The sequence below is a fragment of the Lacerta agilis genome, chromosome 4, assembly GCF_009819535.1.
Source record: "Lacerta agilis isolate rLacAgi1 chromosome 4, rLacAgi1.pri, whole genome shotgun sequence".
In the NCBI taxonomy this organism is placed as follows: Eukaryota; Metazoa; Chordata; class Lepidosauria; order Squamata; family Lacertidae; genus Lacerta; species Lacerta agilis.
This window is the reverse complement of record NC_046315.1, coordinates 13,611,714-13,630,122: the sequence shown is the minus strand read 5'-3', so window position 1 is coordinate 13,630,122 and position 18,409 is coordinate 13,611,714. Positions and strand designations below refer to the sequence as shown.

General features: G+C 48.5%; 1 protein-coding gene across 1 annotated transcript in view; it reads right to left on the bottom strand.

The window, feature by feature from the left end:
- Positions 1-18,409, bottom strand: part of TYR (tyrosinase) — a 70,610-nt gene that overhangs the window by 25,010 nt on the left and 27,191 nt on the right. The window contains exon 3 of the mRNA XM_033146100.1: positions 3,429-3,576. Within this exon, the coding sequence (XP_033001991.1) occupies positions 3,429-3,576 (148 nt within the window). The remainder of the gene's footprint in view (positions 1-3,428; positions 3,577-18,409) is intronic.

Here is an 18,409-nt window from a genome sequence, read left to right as displayed (position 1 = left end):
CCTACAGCTAATTAAAACATTAAAAAATGGCAAAGCTCCTGGTGAGGATATGATCCCCCCTGAGGTATTTAAATCAAATGCCCAATGGTGGGCCATCTTTTTGGCCAATTTTTTTACGGCAATAAACAACACATGTAAAATTCCAGCAAACTGGAAACTAAGTGTGGTAGCCCCTATCTACAAGAAGGGAGATATTCAAGATCCAGCAAACTACCGCCCTGTAAGCCTTCTGGACATCGCATACAAACTTTATACCCGGTACTTATTAAACAAGTTGGTAGACTGGGCGGACCACACTAACCTGTTCAACGAGGAACAGGAAGGATTTAGAAAGGGCCACAATACGATAGGTCACTGTATGGTACTACAGACCCTGGTAGCTAAATATTCAAAAGCGTATAAGAGCAGACTCTTTGTGGCCTTTGTAGACTTGACATCTGCCTTTGACTCAATCTGTAGAGATAGACTATGGAAAAAACTATATGAAACAGATATTGACAGACGACTTTTAAAAATTCTCAGAGAGCTACACACAGATACTACAGTTAAAATCAGAACTGGGCCATCGGGAACTCTTACGGACCCACTGCCATTGGGGAAAGGGGTCAAACAGGGATGCCTGCTAGCCCCATTTCTTTTTAACTTTTATATAAACGACATTGTCCAGTATATGGCAAAGTACAAGTCATCGGCTCCAGCCCTCGAAGGTAAACGTCTGAATATACTGTTATATGCCGATGACATGGCTTTAATGGCACTCACCCGAAGAGGCTTACGCAGCATGTTGGAGGGGATCGCAGCCTACTGTTCCCATAACTCACTAAAGATAAACTATGACAAAACAAAAATTGTGGTGTTCACTAGAGCTCGCCACACTTTTAGATGGTCTTTAGATGAACATGTGATTGAACAGTGCCCTTTTTTTAAATATCTGGGTGTTACATTCCAGGCTACATCTAGTTGGCAAGCCCACTTTAAGGCTGTAACCCTCCTAACACGAAGAACAATTGGTGTCCTGCTTAGCTTCTTCTATACCCGGGGAGGACAATTGGTGATCCCGGCAATAAGAGCTTTTGTTGGGAAAGCTATTCCCCAGATGTTATATGGGGTAGAGCTCTGGGGGTGGAACCAGAGGCTGTTGGAACGGCTTGAAATTTTGCAAAATTACTATCTCAAGAGGATCCTAGGCCTTCCTCAAGGAACTCCGGCAGCTTACTTGAGAGTAGAGGTAGGATTACCTTCTGTGTCTGCCAGGGCCCACTTGAGATTCTTACGTTTTTACATCAACCTTGCAAATACCTCGAACACCTTACTGGCCAAACAAGCCTTTGTTTCTCTTCAAAAGAACACCACTTGGCGTCAAAATCTATCTGATATCCTGGTTAGATACACCCTACCGGAGTTTAATACACTCAAACTGTGGAGCCCGGACAAGTTCGGGAATGGATCCTGGAGAGAGACGCCCTGTTAGACATCACAAAAATACAGAACCCAGGGTCCTCCCACTGGTTTCCCCGACTGAAATCAGTTAAAACCTGCGCCAATTACTTGGCGAATATCACCGATCCCACACTCCGGAGAGCTTTCACCATGGCCCGTTTTCAAACTATCCCTACGGCCTATCTGTCAGGCAGATATGCAAAAATCCCGGTAGAGCACCGTTTATGTCCTTGCCACATGAGAACCAAAGAGGACCTCACGCATTACTTGTTGTACTGTCCCATTTACTCGGCCTTCAGGGATGCGATCTTACAAACTATTCCCAAGTCATTAGTCAACTCTGAGGACCAAGTAAAGTTTCTGCTGGTGGACGCTGACCCACGGATTACCCACGTGGTAGCGGTTTTCATGGCGAGGGCTATGAAAACCAGGGTGAGGTTCCTGAATGAGGCAGAGAAGGCCCTCCCATCGCTCTCCTAACCTGTTGAATCCTTTTTCCTGTATGGGGGGTGTTGGGTTTCATTTTTTGCCTCTTTGTTTTTTTGTTTGGTCTGGATTTGTCCCCTTTGCTGTGGCAGCGCGGCACAGGCTTTTAAAATCTTAAACCTATTTTAATAATTTTATTGTTTACTTTTTAATGGTGTTGTATGGTGTTTTGTGTAAAGGCATGGACCTCACAAACCTAATAAATGTTGTTGTTGTTGTTGTTGGCCAAACTGCGGGAGGCAGTGAATGATAGGCGTGCCTGGCGTGCTCTGGTCCATGGGGTCACGAAGAGTCGGACACGACTGAACGACTGAACAACAACAATGTGATTTTGTGCAAAAAGAAATAGCGGCCTCCAGTGGATGTTAAACACCACACCACACCTGTCTCCCCTCCTCCTCCTCTTCCTATGTCACCACGACCCTCCCCCTACTCCTTCTCCTTCTCACACCTTGAGAGCCACGAGGATGGGAAAAGCCATCTCTACTTCTCACTGCCCTGCCTGAGGCGAGAGGGCCCGCAAAGACCTGCGGGAGACCCTAGGCCGCAGGGCGTCCAGCGGCCTGGAGCCGAACACATCCCCTCGGCCAAGCGAGCACTCGGCTCACCTGTTCCCAGCGAGGGGAGGCGACTAGGCCTTGCAGGCCTCGGAAGAAGAAGCGGGGTTTGTGGGCCGAGGTGGAGCTGGTGAGGGGAGCCGGCCGAGGCCCATGAAGGAAGAGCGAGCATGTGCCTGCGAGAGAGAGAGAGAGAGAGAGCACACGAACAGGCGGCCGGGCAGAGGGGTCGCCGGCCCGACCCGTGAGGCGGCGACAGCGAGGTTTTTCCTTGGGCCTGAGGGGAGCCTCCCTCCCTACTGCCTCTCCCACCTGAAGATGCCGGGCAGCGTCGCCGACAGGCGGGTGTGTGCCGCGTGTGGCACCTCGGAGATTGAGGTGGACTCAGCCCATGGAGACGCGATTTGCAAGGCTTTGGGCTCTGTTCTCGAGGACAACATCATCATCTCCGAGGTGCAGTTCGTGGAGATCAGCGGTGGAGGGCCGTCGGCCGTCAGGCAGTTCGTCTGCTTCGACGGTGGGTGACGGGGAAATGAAAGGAAAGGATAGAAAAGGGGAGAGAAGAAGGGAGAGCCAGCAGGGGGCAAGGAGGGCTGGCAGGGCATGTGGGGTAGGGGTGTCTGTGACCATAACCATAACCTTCTGTGAAAATACGGACGTCATATATATATATTGTAAAATTTGGGTGTTTGTGACTGATCGCGTACTGGTTGAAATCCGGGAGAGTTACGAGACGGTCGACACGTGGCATAGAGACAGCCAGGGGAACTACGATACTAGAGAAACAGGAAAAGCTGTGCAGAACCATGTGCTTTCTCTTTTATATTCTCCTTTCCCATTTCACCAAATGAGCCACAGCAACGCGTGGCCGGGTCAGCTAGTAGCTTTAATATTTGTCTGCACTCAACGGAAGGCATCACCCTTACCAGGAAGCTTCCTCCCTACCTGTCGACGAAGGCATGGTGCAGTATGAAGATGGGATCATTAGCTGAGCCTTGCACCTGGGACATGGAGCCATTCATGTAGATGTGCAAGGCGTTGTGCAGGCTGCTTTGGGACACGTTCGATATGGCGGTGCTTGGATTCGCAAAGCCTGTAGGGAGGAGAGGAAACAGAGCAGTGAATGGCAATGGTTTTTGCAATAAGCATTGTGTTCGTTGCAATATACATTGTTTAGGGATGCTTTTAATGTTTGATGTTTTGTCGTGTTTTTAATATTTTGTTGGGAGCCGCCCAGAGCAGCTGGGGAAACCCAGCCGGATGGGTGGGGTATAAATAGAATCATAGAATCATAGAGTTGGAAGAGACCACAAGGGCCATCCAGTCCAACCCCCTGCCAAGCAGGAAACACCATAAAAGCATTCCTGACAGATGGCTGTCAAGCCTCCGCTTAAAGACCTCCAAAGAAGGAGACTCCACCACACTCCTTGGCAGCAAATTCCACTGTCCAACAGCTCTGTCAGGAAGTTCTTCCTAATGTTTAGGTGGAATCTTCTTTCTTGTAGTTTGAATCCATTGCCCCGTGTCCGCTTCTCTGGAGCAGCAGAAAACAACCTTTCACCCTCCTCTATATGACACCCTTTTATATATTTGAACATGGCTATCATATCACCCCTTAACCTTCTCTTCTCCAGGCTAAACATACCCAGCTCCCTAAGCTGTTCCTCATAAGGCATCGTTTCCAGGCCTTTGACCATTTTGGTTGCCCTCTTCTGGACACGTTCCAGCTTGTCAGTATCCTTCTTGAACTGTGGTGCCCAGAACTGGACACAGTATTCCAGGTGAGGTCTGACCAGAGCAGAATATAGTGGTACTATTACCTCCCTTGATCTAGACGCTATACTCCTATTGATGCAGCCCAGAATTACATCAATTATTATTATTATTATTATTATTATTATTATTATTATTATTATTGGGTTACAGCCAGTGAAGTCCTGCTCAGAGTAGACCTATTAAAATTAACAAACCTAGGTTCACTCTGACCATTACCTTAAGTGGGTTTACTCTGAGTAGGGCTAGCATTGGCTACCACCCAGTGCACTCTTCCTATCCATACATTCCCATATGCTTAGATCAACATCAGATGTTTTGCTCTATGGGCCCCTGGCCTGTTCTCTAAAGCCTGGTGGGTGACCATGAGAATCGAGGCCTTTGTCATCCCAGCACTCAAACTGTGGCTTAGTTTATCCAAGGAGGTCACCTACACTCCTTCATTGCATACTACTCACTGCTAAGTTGCAGTATTGGTGGTGATGGTATCTCAGCCAAGTGCCGCTTCTCCTGTCCACATGGGAGGCCACTGGAGACATCTGCAGGGGCCCCTGGGTCCCTGGGCACCCAGAATTCTTTTACTGTGGATGCCTGGCTTCCGCCAGATGCCACCACCCATTGCCTTATCTCCGACTCTCGGGCGTCGCGGCAGCAACTGGGCCAGAGCCTGAACTGTGGGGCCTCTGTTGGGACCCGCTGTGGCCGTGGCCATCCTTCAGGGGTTTGTCTATGGCTGTGGCGGCCCCACCAGTGGGGATGCAGCATCCATTGAAACAGCTCCACAACAGAGAAAAGAAAGTCAGAACATCCGTGTCAGAAAATAAGCGAACCCCCAGCTTCTGATAAGTCTCCAGCTTCGGATATTCGGAGGTTATGGCTATGTGAACACAGGGGTACCAGATTTAGCTTGCATGGCTAACAGTCACAGGCAGAGCCACCCATCATGCCGTAATTCATTATATGCCATGTGAGGAAGAAGCCTTTGGTTTTGTCCATCCTGCCTTTCAGACAAGTTCACTAGGTCCTGTAAAAAAGGACTTTGGTGTGTGTGTGTGTGTGTGTGTAGGTGGCAGAAGGCGAGGAGGAGGTGGCTGCTTGCTTTGCCATGTGCCTGAGGGTGGAAATCATCAAAACAGACCTTGCGTCAAGCCTAGTGATTTGTACAGGTTAATAACCATTCAAACACTTTCTGGACCAGTTGGCATTTCTGAACAGTTTTTTTTTTAAAGCAGCCAAAGACTGCCAGAGAGAATAGAATTTCAGTCATCAATGGGAACTTGGCAGAAATCTGAAATTTGCAGTAATTGACTATTTAATATTCTTTTTATGGGAGAACGGCTTTACATAACTTTCGGTATTAACAACTAATGAGGCATGATTTGTTTTAGAACATGACTGTTCCCCTCATTTGGCCCATCCGTGTCGCTCATGAGTTTACTCATGTGTATTAAGAGGCACAGTCATGGATCGTTGTGACAGCATAAAACAATGCATTAACAATGCTGAACACAAGAGCAACTGGCACATTTTATTTTATTTCTTGGTTGAATAAACAAATGTCAATCCCATCCTCCCTCCCAAAGAAGTCCAGGGCAAGAACAACAACAAGCAGGAAAACGATACAGTGTGAAATAAAACAGAATACAAACAGTTGCATATCCTTGAAGCTAAGGTTGCCAGGAGCAGTCTCTTTCAGTCATCAAATGCCCGGGTGAACAGGGATGCATTTAAATTCCTCCTGAATGTTAATAATGAGAAAGACAGGCACACCTCACCAGGGAGGGCATTCCAGAGACAGAGAACCACCACCAAGAAGGCCCTATACACCGTTTTTACAAACAGAGAGCCTTAGGCCAAATCAGGTCCCGTGAGGGGATGCTATCTGTAAGGAAAAGGTTGTGGGTAGCAGTCTGTGGTGAGCCAGCAGAGAAATCAGCAGTCAGGACCACAGAATGAACCAGGAGGCAGGAGCAAAGAGCAAGACAGAAGTTCATTCAGGTGTTGTTGTTTTTTTCTGAAGGACTAGTGAAAACACAGGAGGAAACCAAACCAAAGACCTGCCAAGGATGTCAAGTGGAACAGGAAGCCGTTTAAAACCCCTTCCTGCCCACAAGGTTCCAATGGACAGTCTGGATGGACAGAACCAGTTCTACGTATTTGCCAATCCAGAGAAGACAATGACAGCAGGATTTGCCACACTTTCCCCGCAGGGCTGGTGTGTGAGTCACTAGCCCTGCTACCCCTCAAATCCTTCTCAAAGTGCCCCTCACCCGGAGAGATACTCGATGACAAAGGATGTAGGTACCTGATAAAGAATGATAGAAACAGAGGGCTGATGACAGGCTGAGTACTTTTTCTTCACGCCTAGCCTGAAAAAAATGCACGTTTTCTGTGCAACCCTTGCACTGTGCTCAGCCTGTGTCTTAACAAATGTGTCCCCGATCTTCTGGCATCTCAGTGATTTCAGCTGTCTCCCTGCTCCTTATTATCTCACCAAATCTGATTCATTTTCAACAGAAACTGATGGATACCCTGAAACCAAATTGTGCCACCCATTGCAAGTTTGCAGAATGGTTTATACTAAGCCAAGGGCTTAACAAATTGTGTGTGTGTGTGTGTGTGTGTGTGTGTGTGTTTTACCTCCACTTCTGCAATTTTCACTTGTTACTGAACACACAGTACATGGCATATGATTTCAGAATGAGCACCCTGGGTATTAATTAGTCTGGGTTACTAAAGGGGTCACGGGAAAAGCCCAGAACATCAAGTCTTCCCCTGTATTGATTTTTGCTTGCCGTCTAAACATCCATGACCCTGTGTCACCAAAGACATGAAAGCCTGTCTCTTGAAGCTGGTTTGTTTTTTCTAAACACCAGGGGCCGATTTGAACAGGGACATTATTATTATTACAGTATTGCGACATCCAGCAAGGGTGCAATATCTTCGTTCAAATACATCGCTCTCTCCCCATCCCCACTGGATTGAATTCACACATTCAGCTGCCATTCACCAAATGCCTGCCTTCCAGCATTGAAAGGGCTCTCACAAAGAAGATGGAGAAAACCTGTTCTCTCCTGGTGCAGAGGTTAGGACTAGAACCCAGGGTCAAAATTGGGGGAGGGGGAGTGCATTCAATGGCCGATCTCTGCCTGATACTCCAGAGAGCCACTTCAAATCACGGTCATTGAAGGATCTGACTCAGATCGCGTTCACACGAAATAGTGAAGACACTATGCTACCACTTCAAACCGTCATGGCTTCCCCCAAAGAATTTAGTTGTAGTTTGTTAAGGGCGCTGAGAGTTGTTAGAGCTACGATTCTCAGAGTGTTTTAACGATCCCTCTCCTCTTGAAACTCAGGGAATTGCAGGTCTGGGAGGGGAATTGGGCTGCCCCAGCAACTCTCTACACCCTTGCGTGTCGAGGTCCCCAATCAACCCCTCAAGAAAAACACACTTCACACCATATATAAGTTTAAGGTTTTTGGCATTAATTTGGCCACAACTTTATTGAATACAAAATAAGTGAGTGGTTGCTTAGGCATTGGTTAAGACTATCTGTCCCGTTGGGAACAGAACTGACATCCACCCGCCTGTGGAGTCAGTATAGGGGGAAACGCTTTGGGGAGAGAATGTGCGCCCGTTCTCCCCAAATGCTCCCAGGGGCTCTTGCGTGGGCCCTGTCCCCCGACCGGGGGAAACGGACAAGCATGGTGAGCCCCTGGATTCCTTTAACGGAATTCCCCTTGCAGCAGCAGCCTTGAAGGGGCAACCACAGCCAACCTGCCCCTTCGCAGCATAGGAGGGGCTACCACAGCCAACTCTGCCCCTTCTAAACCAAGTTATAACCAATGCCTAACCGCCAACCTTACAAGTTGTGACTAATTGCTATGCAGTAGGCGAAAACCAAATGGCACCAGCCAATCAGCCAAATGGAAAAATTCCTACCATGCCCCTTCTGCAACGCAGACGACCCCATGACAGGCATAACAAGGTCAATGCAGAGGCCTAATAACAGGGCGGGAGGGCGGGCGATCCGATGCACGAAGCCAGGAGGGCTCCGACGCTGAGTGCAGGGTCATTTATAGGCTCTGGACTGTCCATCAACAAGTTGCAACATAGAAATCTCCCCAACGACAGCCAGAGCCCAATCGCAGTAGTGGCCATCCATACAAACCCGCCCAGCAGCAGAGGGGTGACTTGCTAGCCCCCACCGCAACATGTACTCTCCATGAAGGAGAACACGCTTTATCAAAATACAGCTCCCTGCAGAACCGCCAGCTTGTGAGGGTGATGGGGGGACGACAAAGACACCGTGCGCATGATGTCAGGAAGAGCCGCAGCCAGGAGGGCTTTGCGAAGCTAGCAAGAGTGGTCTTGGACCCGATCGGAGCATCACACCACCCTTCCTATTTTTTTAATGATATTTTTTAATTGAGTTTCCTTTTTATAACACTTAAACACATCCTCTTTATCCACTTAAATTCTTTTGCTCTTACAAGCTTTCGACTTCCCTCCCTCCCGCCTCTTGGTTTTCAGAGTTAATAATCTTTATATCATAGCATTTATACATCTTCCAATTTACGCTTCACTCCTTCAAAAGATCCCAATTATTAAACAAATATAAAAAGGTAAGAACAATTATCATTACAAGTCTTCTTACAACTCTGCTAGTGTTGTTCGTTGCTTACAATGGTCCTTCAAATATTGTATAAATTTACTCCAGTCTTTTCAGAATGCTTGGTCTCGCTGGTTCTGGATTCTTCCCGTCATTTTTGCCAGTTTTACAAAGTCCATCATCTCTATCTGCCACTCTTCTTTCATTGGTATTTCTTGTTGTTTCCATTTTTGGGCTAAAAGAATTATTGCTGCAGTTGTTGCATACATAAATAATTTTTTATTTCCCTTTGGCATCTCTTCCCCCCACAATTCCCAGTAAAAATGCTTCTGGTTTTTTTTAACAAAAGTATTTCTATACATTTTCTTTTGCTCATTATATATCATTTCCCAGTAAGCTTTTACCTCTTTACAAGTCCACCACATGTGATAAAAACTCCCTTCTTTTTCTTTACATTTCCAGCACTCCTTAGTTCTTGTCCTATACATTTTAGCAAGTTGGGTTGGTGTTAAACATCAACTGTAATCATTTCCATCGCATTTTCTTTAAGTGCACTGCATGGAGTAAAATTAATACCTTCATTCCACAGCCTTTCCCAAGATTCTAACTGAATATTATATCCGAAATCTTTAACCCACTGTATCATTACCACTTTAACTTCTTCATCTTCATTATGTCATTCCAATAATAATCTATACATTTTCGATAATATCTTTCTCTTATCACCCAATAAATCTATCTCCAGCCTGGATCTTGTTGCGTGGCAAGGTCCTGACCCCCCACCCCATTTGTTGAATAAAGACACACATGACACAATATATAAGGTTAATGAGCAGAAAAAGGCCACAACTTTATTGGTTACAGATGATATATTGGCTTAGGCATTGGATCTAACCGACTATATCTGACTCCAGCCCGTCTGCTGGGAGTCCAGGAAGGGTTAACCACCAGTAGGGGGAGTCCTGCTGATGCACATCAACTAGGAGCACAGGAAGCCAAAGAGAGAGATCTCCCGGCTGTGCCCCGCCTTTAACGGGCAGGCCACACACCCTGACCGGCCGGATTGGCCGGCCCAGCTGGTGACGCAGCTGGAAAACACCAATCGCACAGGGCTGGCCACTCACCCCCTGCGCACATGGAGGGGTCATGAGAAACCGCAACACCACCTCCTCCTAAGGCGGAAGTGGCCTTGTTTCACACCACCCTTCCCAAGCCGGGCAGAAGCTTCTGACAGAACGCTGAAGCCCTCCTGTCTCCTTCCCAAAGCTCTGTGCTTTCGGGACGTCGAAGAGGGGGAGCGGGCTACCCCCAAAATATTGGGGGCACCAAAAGGGCTCGGCTTCTAGGAATTCCATTCCACCTTAAGTTGCAGACATGGAACTGTTGCATGTCACAGGTCTGTTTACATACCAGCACAGATTGCTGGGAAGTTCCGGTTGTGTATAGCTTTTGCTTTTGCGACTCTCGGAGGAGACAAAGGAGAGCCGACATGTTTTTATGTGTTCTGATTTATGCTTAATAAATCTGCTTGTACATATGCTTTCACACAAGCCTCTCTCGCCACTTCTGTTGCGTGGTTTCTGCAAATATAGTGCGCCCAGCTTTTGAAGCCTGGGTCAATGATTTAATGTCGCACCAGTGATCGAAGATCGCCCGGCAGACTGGCTGGGAGGACGTGATCCAGCTGGGGGCTAGCCAGCTGGCCTCCCATCTACTTCTGGATGCCAACAGCCAGCACCCCTGGCTCCCATAATTCTTTGTGGGAAGCCATGATTGTTTAAGGTGGGGTAGGTTTTAAATGTATCATGTGGTTGTGACCTAAGGCAACTTCCTGTCTCCCTGTCATTTCCCAGGCCTTCGAAACAATGCCCCTCTTGGAACTTTTGTACCCTGGCATCCTGTTGTGAGGTCAAAGTACCGCATGATAGATTTCAGTGCCTGAAGCTTAAGTCATGTGCTATTCTCCATAACTACTTTTTTCAGCAAAGGATGGTAGAAAAGGTTCCCCCATAATGACGTATTATGGGGCTGAAGCATCTAATGATGCGAAGGGGGGGAATGGGCCTGGCTTGATCCCGTGCCTTTCAGAGCAGCTCACGCTCAGAAATCAGCAGGGGAAGCTTTCTGTGGCACGCAGGTAAGCAACATCACCTGCACATGTCTTCACATCTCACCAGCGTCACTGAAACACAGCTTACATTGTTGGGTTGAAAAGCTGGCCACCCTAGATGCGTTGGTTCCTTCTTGAAATTTGCTTTCTCTTTCAATCCAGGTTTTGCGACTTTGAGCCTAGTTTGGAATCTTTTCATTAAGAAAAATGGAGAAACTGCATACGGCAGGGGGGAAAAGGTGTGAAAGCTTTCTGCATTTGCTGTTAATCTTCAATTGGATCCTGCCACTCATGTAAAAGAAAAGCAAAACCCCGAAACTTTATTGAGAGAGTAACTGAAATCTGCCACCTGCCTAAAAAACAAAAGCTGAATTCTGCAGTCTGAATAAATTATGCAGACAATTTGCATAACTGACCTCACTAGGTATACTTTATTCCATAATTTATTGCTATTTCGAATCATTTATTCTGCAGCTGTGGGTCAAATACACCAATGTGATAAAAAAAGAAGAAGGTTGGGGTGCCTCCAGCCTCTCCGTGAAATGCCCTCCTAAGTTAGGGCTGCCATGCGGATGTTCCTGTATTTCTTTGTGAATTTCCCCAGTTTAGGGAAATGAAAGCAACAATGGGGCTAATGAGTTGCCAGGGCCATCTTGTCATAGGGGCTGGATGGCGCGGTGCACCAGGGTGCCAGGCCCCCCAGGGGCGCCCCCGCGAGCCCGCCAGCATACCAGGCGCCCCCTCCTCAACCCGCGCCCACCCCCCGGCGGGCGAGCTGCAAGCGGCTGCCCTCCGGAACCCCAGCTGGAGCGCTGGGAAGGGCGTGCAAAGCCCTGCGCCGCTCCAGCGCCACTCCCCTCATCCCCCGCTCGCCCACCTCCCTCCCGCGCTGGCCACCCATCGGGTGGGCGGCCGGCTTGCAGCGCCACGCCCCTCATCCCCCGCTCGCCCCCCTCCCGAGGGGCGGCCAGCGCGGGAGGGAGGTGGGCAGAGAGGCGGCCCACCGGGGGCGCCGAGGGATCGTCGCGCCAGGGCGGCTGATCCATTTAAGACGGCCCTGTGAGTTACATTACTCAACCTTCATCAAGGCCTGCTGTGACAACTTTGAAAGGCACTGTAGGGGCAAAATTGCTCAGATTTGGGCAGGTGCAGAGGCCACAATTAGAATAAGTCCAGCGAAAGGACACTGTCTGTTCCATCCATACAGGATCGGTTTAGATCACTGCAGCTTGAGGATGTGGACAAACTGCTTGAAGAAGTGAAATATGCTGAGAGCAGAGCCATCAGATTCATGGAGTTTATTTCAGTTTGTAACCGTCAGTCATCGGGCGTGTCTCTGTCTGTGTTCTTCCCACCCAGGCCCCAGGCTATATATCTTTTATTCACACCCTCAGTCACACCGGATGTTGTTGATGTTATTTAGTCGTTCAGTCGTGTCCGACTCTTCGTGACCCCATGGACCAGAGCACGCCAGGCACGCCTATCCTTCACTGCCTCCCGCAGTTTGGCCAAACTCATGTTAGTAGCTTCGAGAACACTGTCCAACCATCTCATCCTCTGTCGTCCCCTTCTCCTTGTGCCCTCCATATTTCCCAACATCAGCGTCTTTTCCAGGGAGTCTTCTCTTCTCATGAGGTGGCCAAAGTACTGGAGCCTCAACTTCAGGATCTGTCCTTCTAGTGAGCACTCAGGGCCGATTTCCTTGAGAATGGATAGGTTTGATCTTCTTGCAGTCCATGGGACTCTCAAGAGTCTCCTCCAGCACCATAATTCAAAAGCATCAATTCTTCGGCAATCAGCCTTCTTGATGGTCCAGCTCTCACTTCCGTACATTACTACTGGGAAAACCATAGCTTTAACTACACGGACCTTTGTCGGCAAGGTGATGTCTTTGCTTTTTAAGATGCTGTCTAGGTTTGTCATTGCTTTCCTCCCAAGAAGCAGGTGTCTTCTAATTTCGTGACTGCTGTCACCATCTGCAGTGATCATGGAACCCAAGAAAATGAAATCTCTCACTGCCTCCATTTCTTCCCCTTCTATTTGCCAGGAGGTGATAGGACCAGTGGCCATGATCTTAGTTTTTTTGATCTTAGTTTTTTATCACACCTGATAGGCTGGTTCAAACTTCCCTTCTGTAGCCGGATTGGACGGCTGCAGCGGCCAACCATATCACTACATTCTAAAATCCTGCCTGCCTCTTATTAGGATTTAAAGCTCTAGACATAACAAGAAGTATGGCCGACCTCCTGCGTCCGTGACCCTTGCCCATCTTGCCTTCTTAAAATTAGCCAGATGCTGGAAGTTTTTGGACGATAATGTGCCGACTTCATAGTACAGGAAATCCTGTACACTAACTAGTGTTAACAGAGAAGCTAACCGATCGAATAAAAATACCAAAAGGGCATGAAATCTTTTTCAATAGATTGGCACCCCTTTATTAAGTACACAGCAGCAGAGAAAAGGGTGGGTCCCCTTTAAAGAATTCTCTGGCTGGGATGATTGTATACTGCAATTAAATGTTGCCACACAACTGGCAGTGCGATGTAGTGAGATTTGAATCTCTGGGGGTGGGATCCTGCTATTTCGTGGTTTTTCTTTTGTGGTTCTGTTAAAACTGGAAAAGAATACATATCTTTTAAAAAGCCTAGCCTGCTGTACAAAGGGGAAGTTCTGCATTCGTTGTCCACCCACTTTCACCTTTGGCATGTGGGCCCTGGAAGGGGATGAAGTGTTTGGGCTGAAGAAGAAGAAGAAAAAGGTTCAAAGGTTACCTTAAAGTTGGATTTCTCAGGTAACCTATTGAGGATAGAGCGGGGAAGCCTGACAGCACTTGAGATAGATTTGTGCTGAGCCGTGACAGGCAGAAGGTAGGCGTCTCTTTGCAAGCACCGAAGGGCCTGGAGCAGTTGATGTCTCTAATAGCATGCAGTCAGGCAGAGCTAAGACAGCAGGCTGTACAGCTAACTGCGCCGTGTGAAGGTTTGAGGAGGACACTGATGGAGGCTGAGGTGCTTAAAAATAGGCTTCATTTGGGGGGTGCATAAAGAGACCGTGCAATTTGAAGGATGTCTTAGCTAGAAGCAGAGAGGCGAGCTCAGAGGTGCCTGCCTGCCTGCCTCCTCTCTTGCTGAGCGTGCCCGTTTCCTCTGCCTCTGGGTCTAGTCCATATCGTCTCGCAGAGGGAAGAGGCACCAACTCCAGGGGACCCTGGGGGCCAGGGCACCCACATTTTTGTTGTTGTGGGTGCTCAGCTAGCTTCTCCGGCACCTGGAGCGGTGGACCAGCTGTGCACCTGGGGTCGGGGCCATGGGGGAAGGGCGAGGGCCCCAGGGGGCAAGCTGCCCATGGGGGTGGAGCGTGCCGCCCATGGTGGGCTGCTTCTAGGGCGGTGGGTGGGGGGAGCCGCACCGCTTTGCCAGCAGCCTTCCTCCCTTCCCTCTTCCTTTTGACAGCTTGGGGGAGGCTTCATCCCCCCAGGAAGCAGCCCGGGAGCGGGGGGCAATGGCGCGCCACCCACCTGCAGCTCCCAAGCCTCCCCCGAGCTCCGCCAGGGTCCCCTGGAGTTGGTGCCCCTTCCCCGTGGTAGGCTTGGGAGTTGAGGGCGGGCGGTGTGCTGAATGTCACAACCCTCAGTGATGACACCCAGGGTGGCCCGCCCCCACTGCCCCCTTCCTCCGCTCGTGGCTCAGCCCTCACAGCTCGCCACCTTGTGCCACCACTGCCGCCACCACCACTACTCCCCACTGCTGCTACCCCCATTTGACACCTCATCCCACCTTACCTTCTAGAGGCCACAATGGGCCCCACCTGTGGGTGCAGTGGGCCAAATTGGAACTCCTCCTGTCGCCACATGATGCCACACACAGGCACTGCATGTGTGGCATGACAGGCTTGCGCCAGGCACCCACAGTGCCCCTGCCAGAGGGAGAAGCTAAGGCAAGGGGTTGTTGTTGTTGTTGTTTAGTCGTGTCTGACTCTCTGTGACCCCATGGACCAGAGCACGCCAGGCACTCCTGTCTTCCACTGCCTCCCGCAGTTTGGCCAAACTCATGCCAGTCGCTTTGAGAACACTGTCCAAGCATCTCATCCTCTGTCGTCCCCTTCTCCTTGTGCCCTCCATCTTTCCCAACATCAGGGTCTTTTCCAGGGAGTCTTCTCTTCTCATGATGTGGCCAAAGTACTGGAGCCTCAACTTCAGGATCTGTCCTTCTAGTGAGCACTCAGGGCTGATTTCTTTGAGAATGGATAGGTTTGATCTTCTTGCAGTCCATGGGACTCTCAAGAGTCTCCTCCAGCACCATAATTCAAAAGCATCAATTATTCAGCAGCCAGCCTTCTTTATGGTCCAGCTCTCACTTCCATACATTACTACTGGGAAAACCATAGTGATTTTGGTGTCACACAAGCAGCGGCATAGCTAGCCGCTCCGGTGTCCGGTGCGCCGCGCGCGTCGGCTGAGGCTCCACTTCATTCTGGGGCACTGCCAGGAGCTCCGCCCCTTTGCAGTCCTTCCCACCTGGCCACGCCCCCGCAGTGACTGCCCTCACTGCTGCTGCTGCTGCTGCTGAGGTTGCAGCGAGCCCGGGATAAGGAAGAGGAGGAGGCGGCAGGAGGCAGAAGGGGGAGAGCCGCACGCAGCAATTGACTGGATGGGGTGGGTGCCCTCCAACTTCTCTCCTCCAGCAAACCAGACGGGGCGCGCTAAAGAGAAAAAATGGGGAGGGATGGGCGAGGGGAGAGAAGATCAAAGAGATGCAGGGGTGGGGAGCGGAGAAAGGAGTGGGGAGAAATCCAAGAGCAAAGGAAGGAGGACGACTAGGGGAAAGATGGAAGCAATGCAAATACGGGAGGCGGGTGAGAGGGAAGAAGAAGAAGAGTTTGGATTTGATATCCCGCTTTATCACTACCCGAAGGAGTCTCAAAGCGGCTAACATTCTCCTTTCCCTTCCTCCCCCACAACAAACACTCTGTGAGGTGAGTGGGGCTGAGAGACTTCAGAGAAGTGTGACTAGCCCAAGGTCACCCAGCAGCTGCGTGTGGAGGAGCGGAGACGCGAACCTGGTTCCCCAGATTACGAGTCCACCGCTCTTAACCACTACACCACACTGGCTCTCGGGATGAAGGAGGGAGGGATGAAGTGGGATGAGGCTAGAGAAAAAAGAGCCGCCCATGGGGGAGGGGCTAGCCAAGGCAGGGGTGCTGCGTGGAGCCTCTCCACAGCCTCCCCCTCAGCTGTAGGGCAGTTGAGGGAGAGGCAGTGGTCAGGCACCTAGTGTCAGCCGCTTTACATTACATTTCTGAACTGAACTAAAAAGTTTCGTGAGCCCATTAAAAAAACAACCCTCATATTTTTGTCATTTTGTCACCCCCTCAACGATGACACCCAGGGAGGCCCACCCCCTCCATCCTCCCTTCCTACACCCCTGCGCACAAGGTGCCGCTGAAATTTTAAAGCCCAAAGTCCACGACTGAGGCCTCCTGCACCTTCAGCTGCGGCTCTCATTTATTGCTACATCCCCCACGCAGATTCCCAACGTTTGGTAGGCCTCTGGACATAAAGTAGAACAATAGCACCCTCCAGTTTACCAAGCAGAAAATCGCCGTAGCTTATACACCTTTCGGCTTGCGCTGCAACGAGAGTTGGGTTTCAATCCTGGGGAGATAAATCTCTTAAGAGGATCAGAAAACTTAAGGGGTAATGGAAAGCTGGCGCGGAAAATAAATGTGTCTGCTCCTCCACGAAAACAAAAGTTTTAAATGCAATTTTTGCCTTGCCACAGCCTAAATCCCCGACTCCAAGGCAGTGGGTCAAATCTGTTTTCCATTATCTGCTGCACATGTTGATGTTATATATTATAAGCCCTATTATTTAAGTGCAGGCAGAGACAGATTGTAAGTTCCCTTTTCATTCTAGGGCACTCGCCTCCGCCTGTTGTCTGTGCCACCACAACCTAGAAAGCTTTAGGATTCGATGGATTTCAAGAACGGAGTAATTCACAAATCTCACTACAGGGCAGAGTGCTTTTTGAAAACAAGCTACACGGAAGCAGAGAGGCCGTGAATTCCCTTTCAATGTCAAAAAAAAGGAGGGGTGGTCCTGCCCATGATGTCTGAAAGAATTGCTTTAAATGTGCATATTTCCCAACCATAAGACGTCTGTCTTATTTCACCTCACTAGACAAATAGCAGCTTTGCACAGGGATTTTATATGGGAAAATAGAAAGGAGTCGTAGTTATTATTATTCTATTATCAAAATATGCTCGCATTTTAAGACAAGTGCACACTATTTTATTTTATTTTTTTATTTACAGTAGCCAGCCTTTCTAACAAATATTCAGCTAAATTGTTGACATTTTCAAATTTGCATTTGTGTCATTTTTTTTTCTCCATTAAAAAGATGAACTATTATTCCTTCAGCCTGGGCAAATGCTGTATTGGAGATTTATGACATTTGGTAGTGTATCTTCGGTGCCTCTCTGGTTCTGTTTTTTCCAGTTTTAAATTCACTTCTCCACTTTTACACATCAGTTTGTAATTATTATCACCCCGCCCCACCCCAGTCACTGAGTGGTGAGAGATTCCAGGGGTTAAAACTCTTGCCCAGAGTTTCGCTTGCTTTGGAACGAAGATCAGCATTTGAGTGTGTCGCTTTCACTAACGTATGTATTGTTTTGCACACTTTCCCCTATTATAAGTGTGCCCTTTTATACACACATTCTCCTGTTCTGTGCATTATTACGTACACTTTGCCCTGTTGTATCCATTTTTGTACCCATTGCTTGGTTGGGCAACAGCATTGCAAAATTTAGGGGAAATTGACTTTCAAAGAATAATCCTTCTGGCTCACATTTCGGTTCAAAAAGTGAAAATTATGTAGTATCTTATTAAAATGCATGCATAAATTGAGGTCCCCCCCATCCCTAATAATCACAACAGGGAATATAAGGTATTCCCTTTTGTACTTGCTGCCCCTGGTAACATTGCTGGTGGGTTTTGAGGTGTCCTTGAAAGCAACTTAGACTGGATTGGGATCTAAGCATGTAACCGGGGGGGGGGGGGATGAGTAAAAAAGACTGAAAGAAAGCCAAAATTGCCAATTTGATAATCTATGATGAAGGGGTAAGATTATTTATGTTTACACCTACGGGCAGAGCCTACCATGCCTTGTGGGAGACTAATTATAAGCATAAATTGTACAGTTGTATAACAAACTGAGATGGATCCAAGAAGTTTAGAATTATTGCCAGCTTCTTCTTTTTTAAAAAAGAAAACTTAAAAATATTGGGGCATAAATGGAAACTGAAGGGTATAAATAGCAGTGTCCCAGTTAAGCTTATGGGATGGGATTACCCCGTAAACTAATCTTTCAAGGTGTTCATAGGGGTGAGATGTCACATTGGCAAAAGACAGGCAGCGTGATCAATAT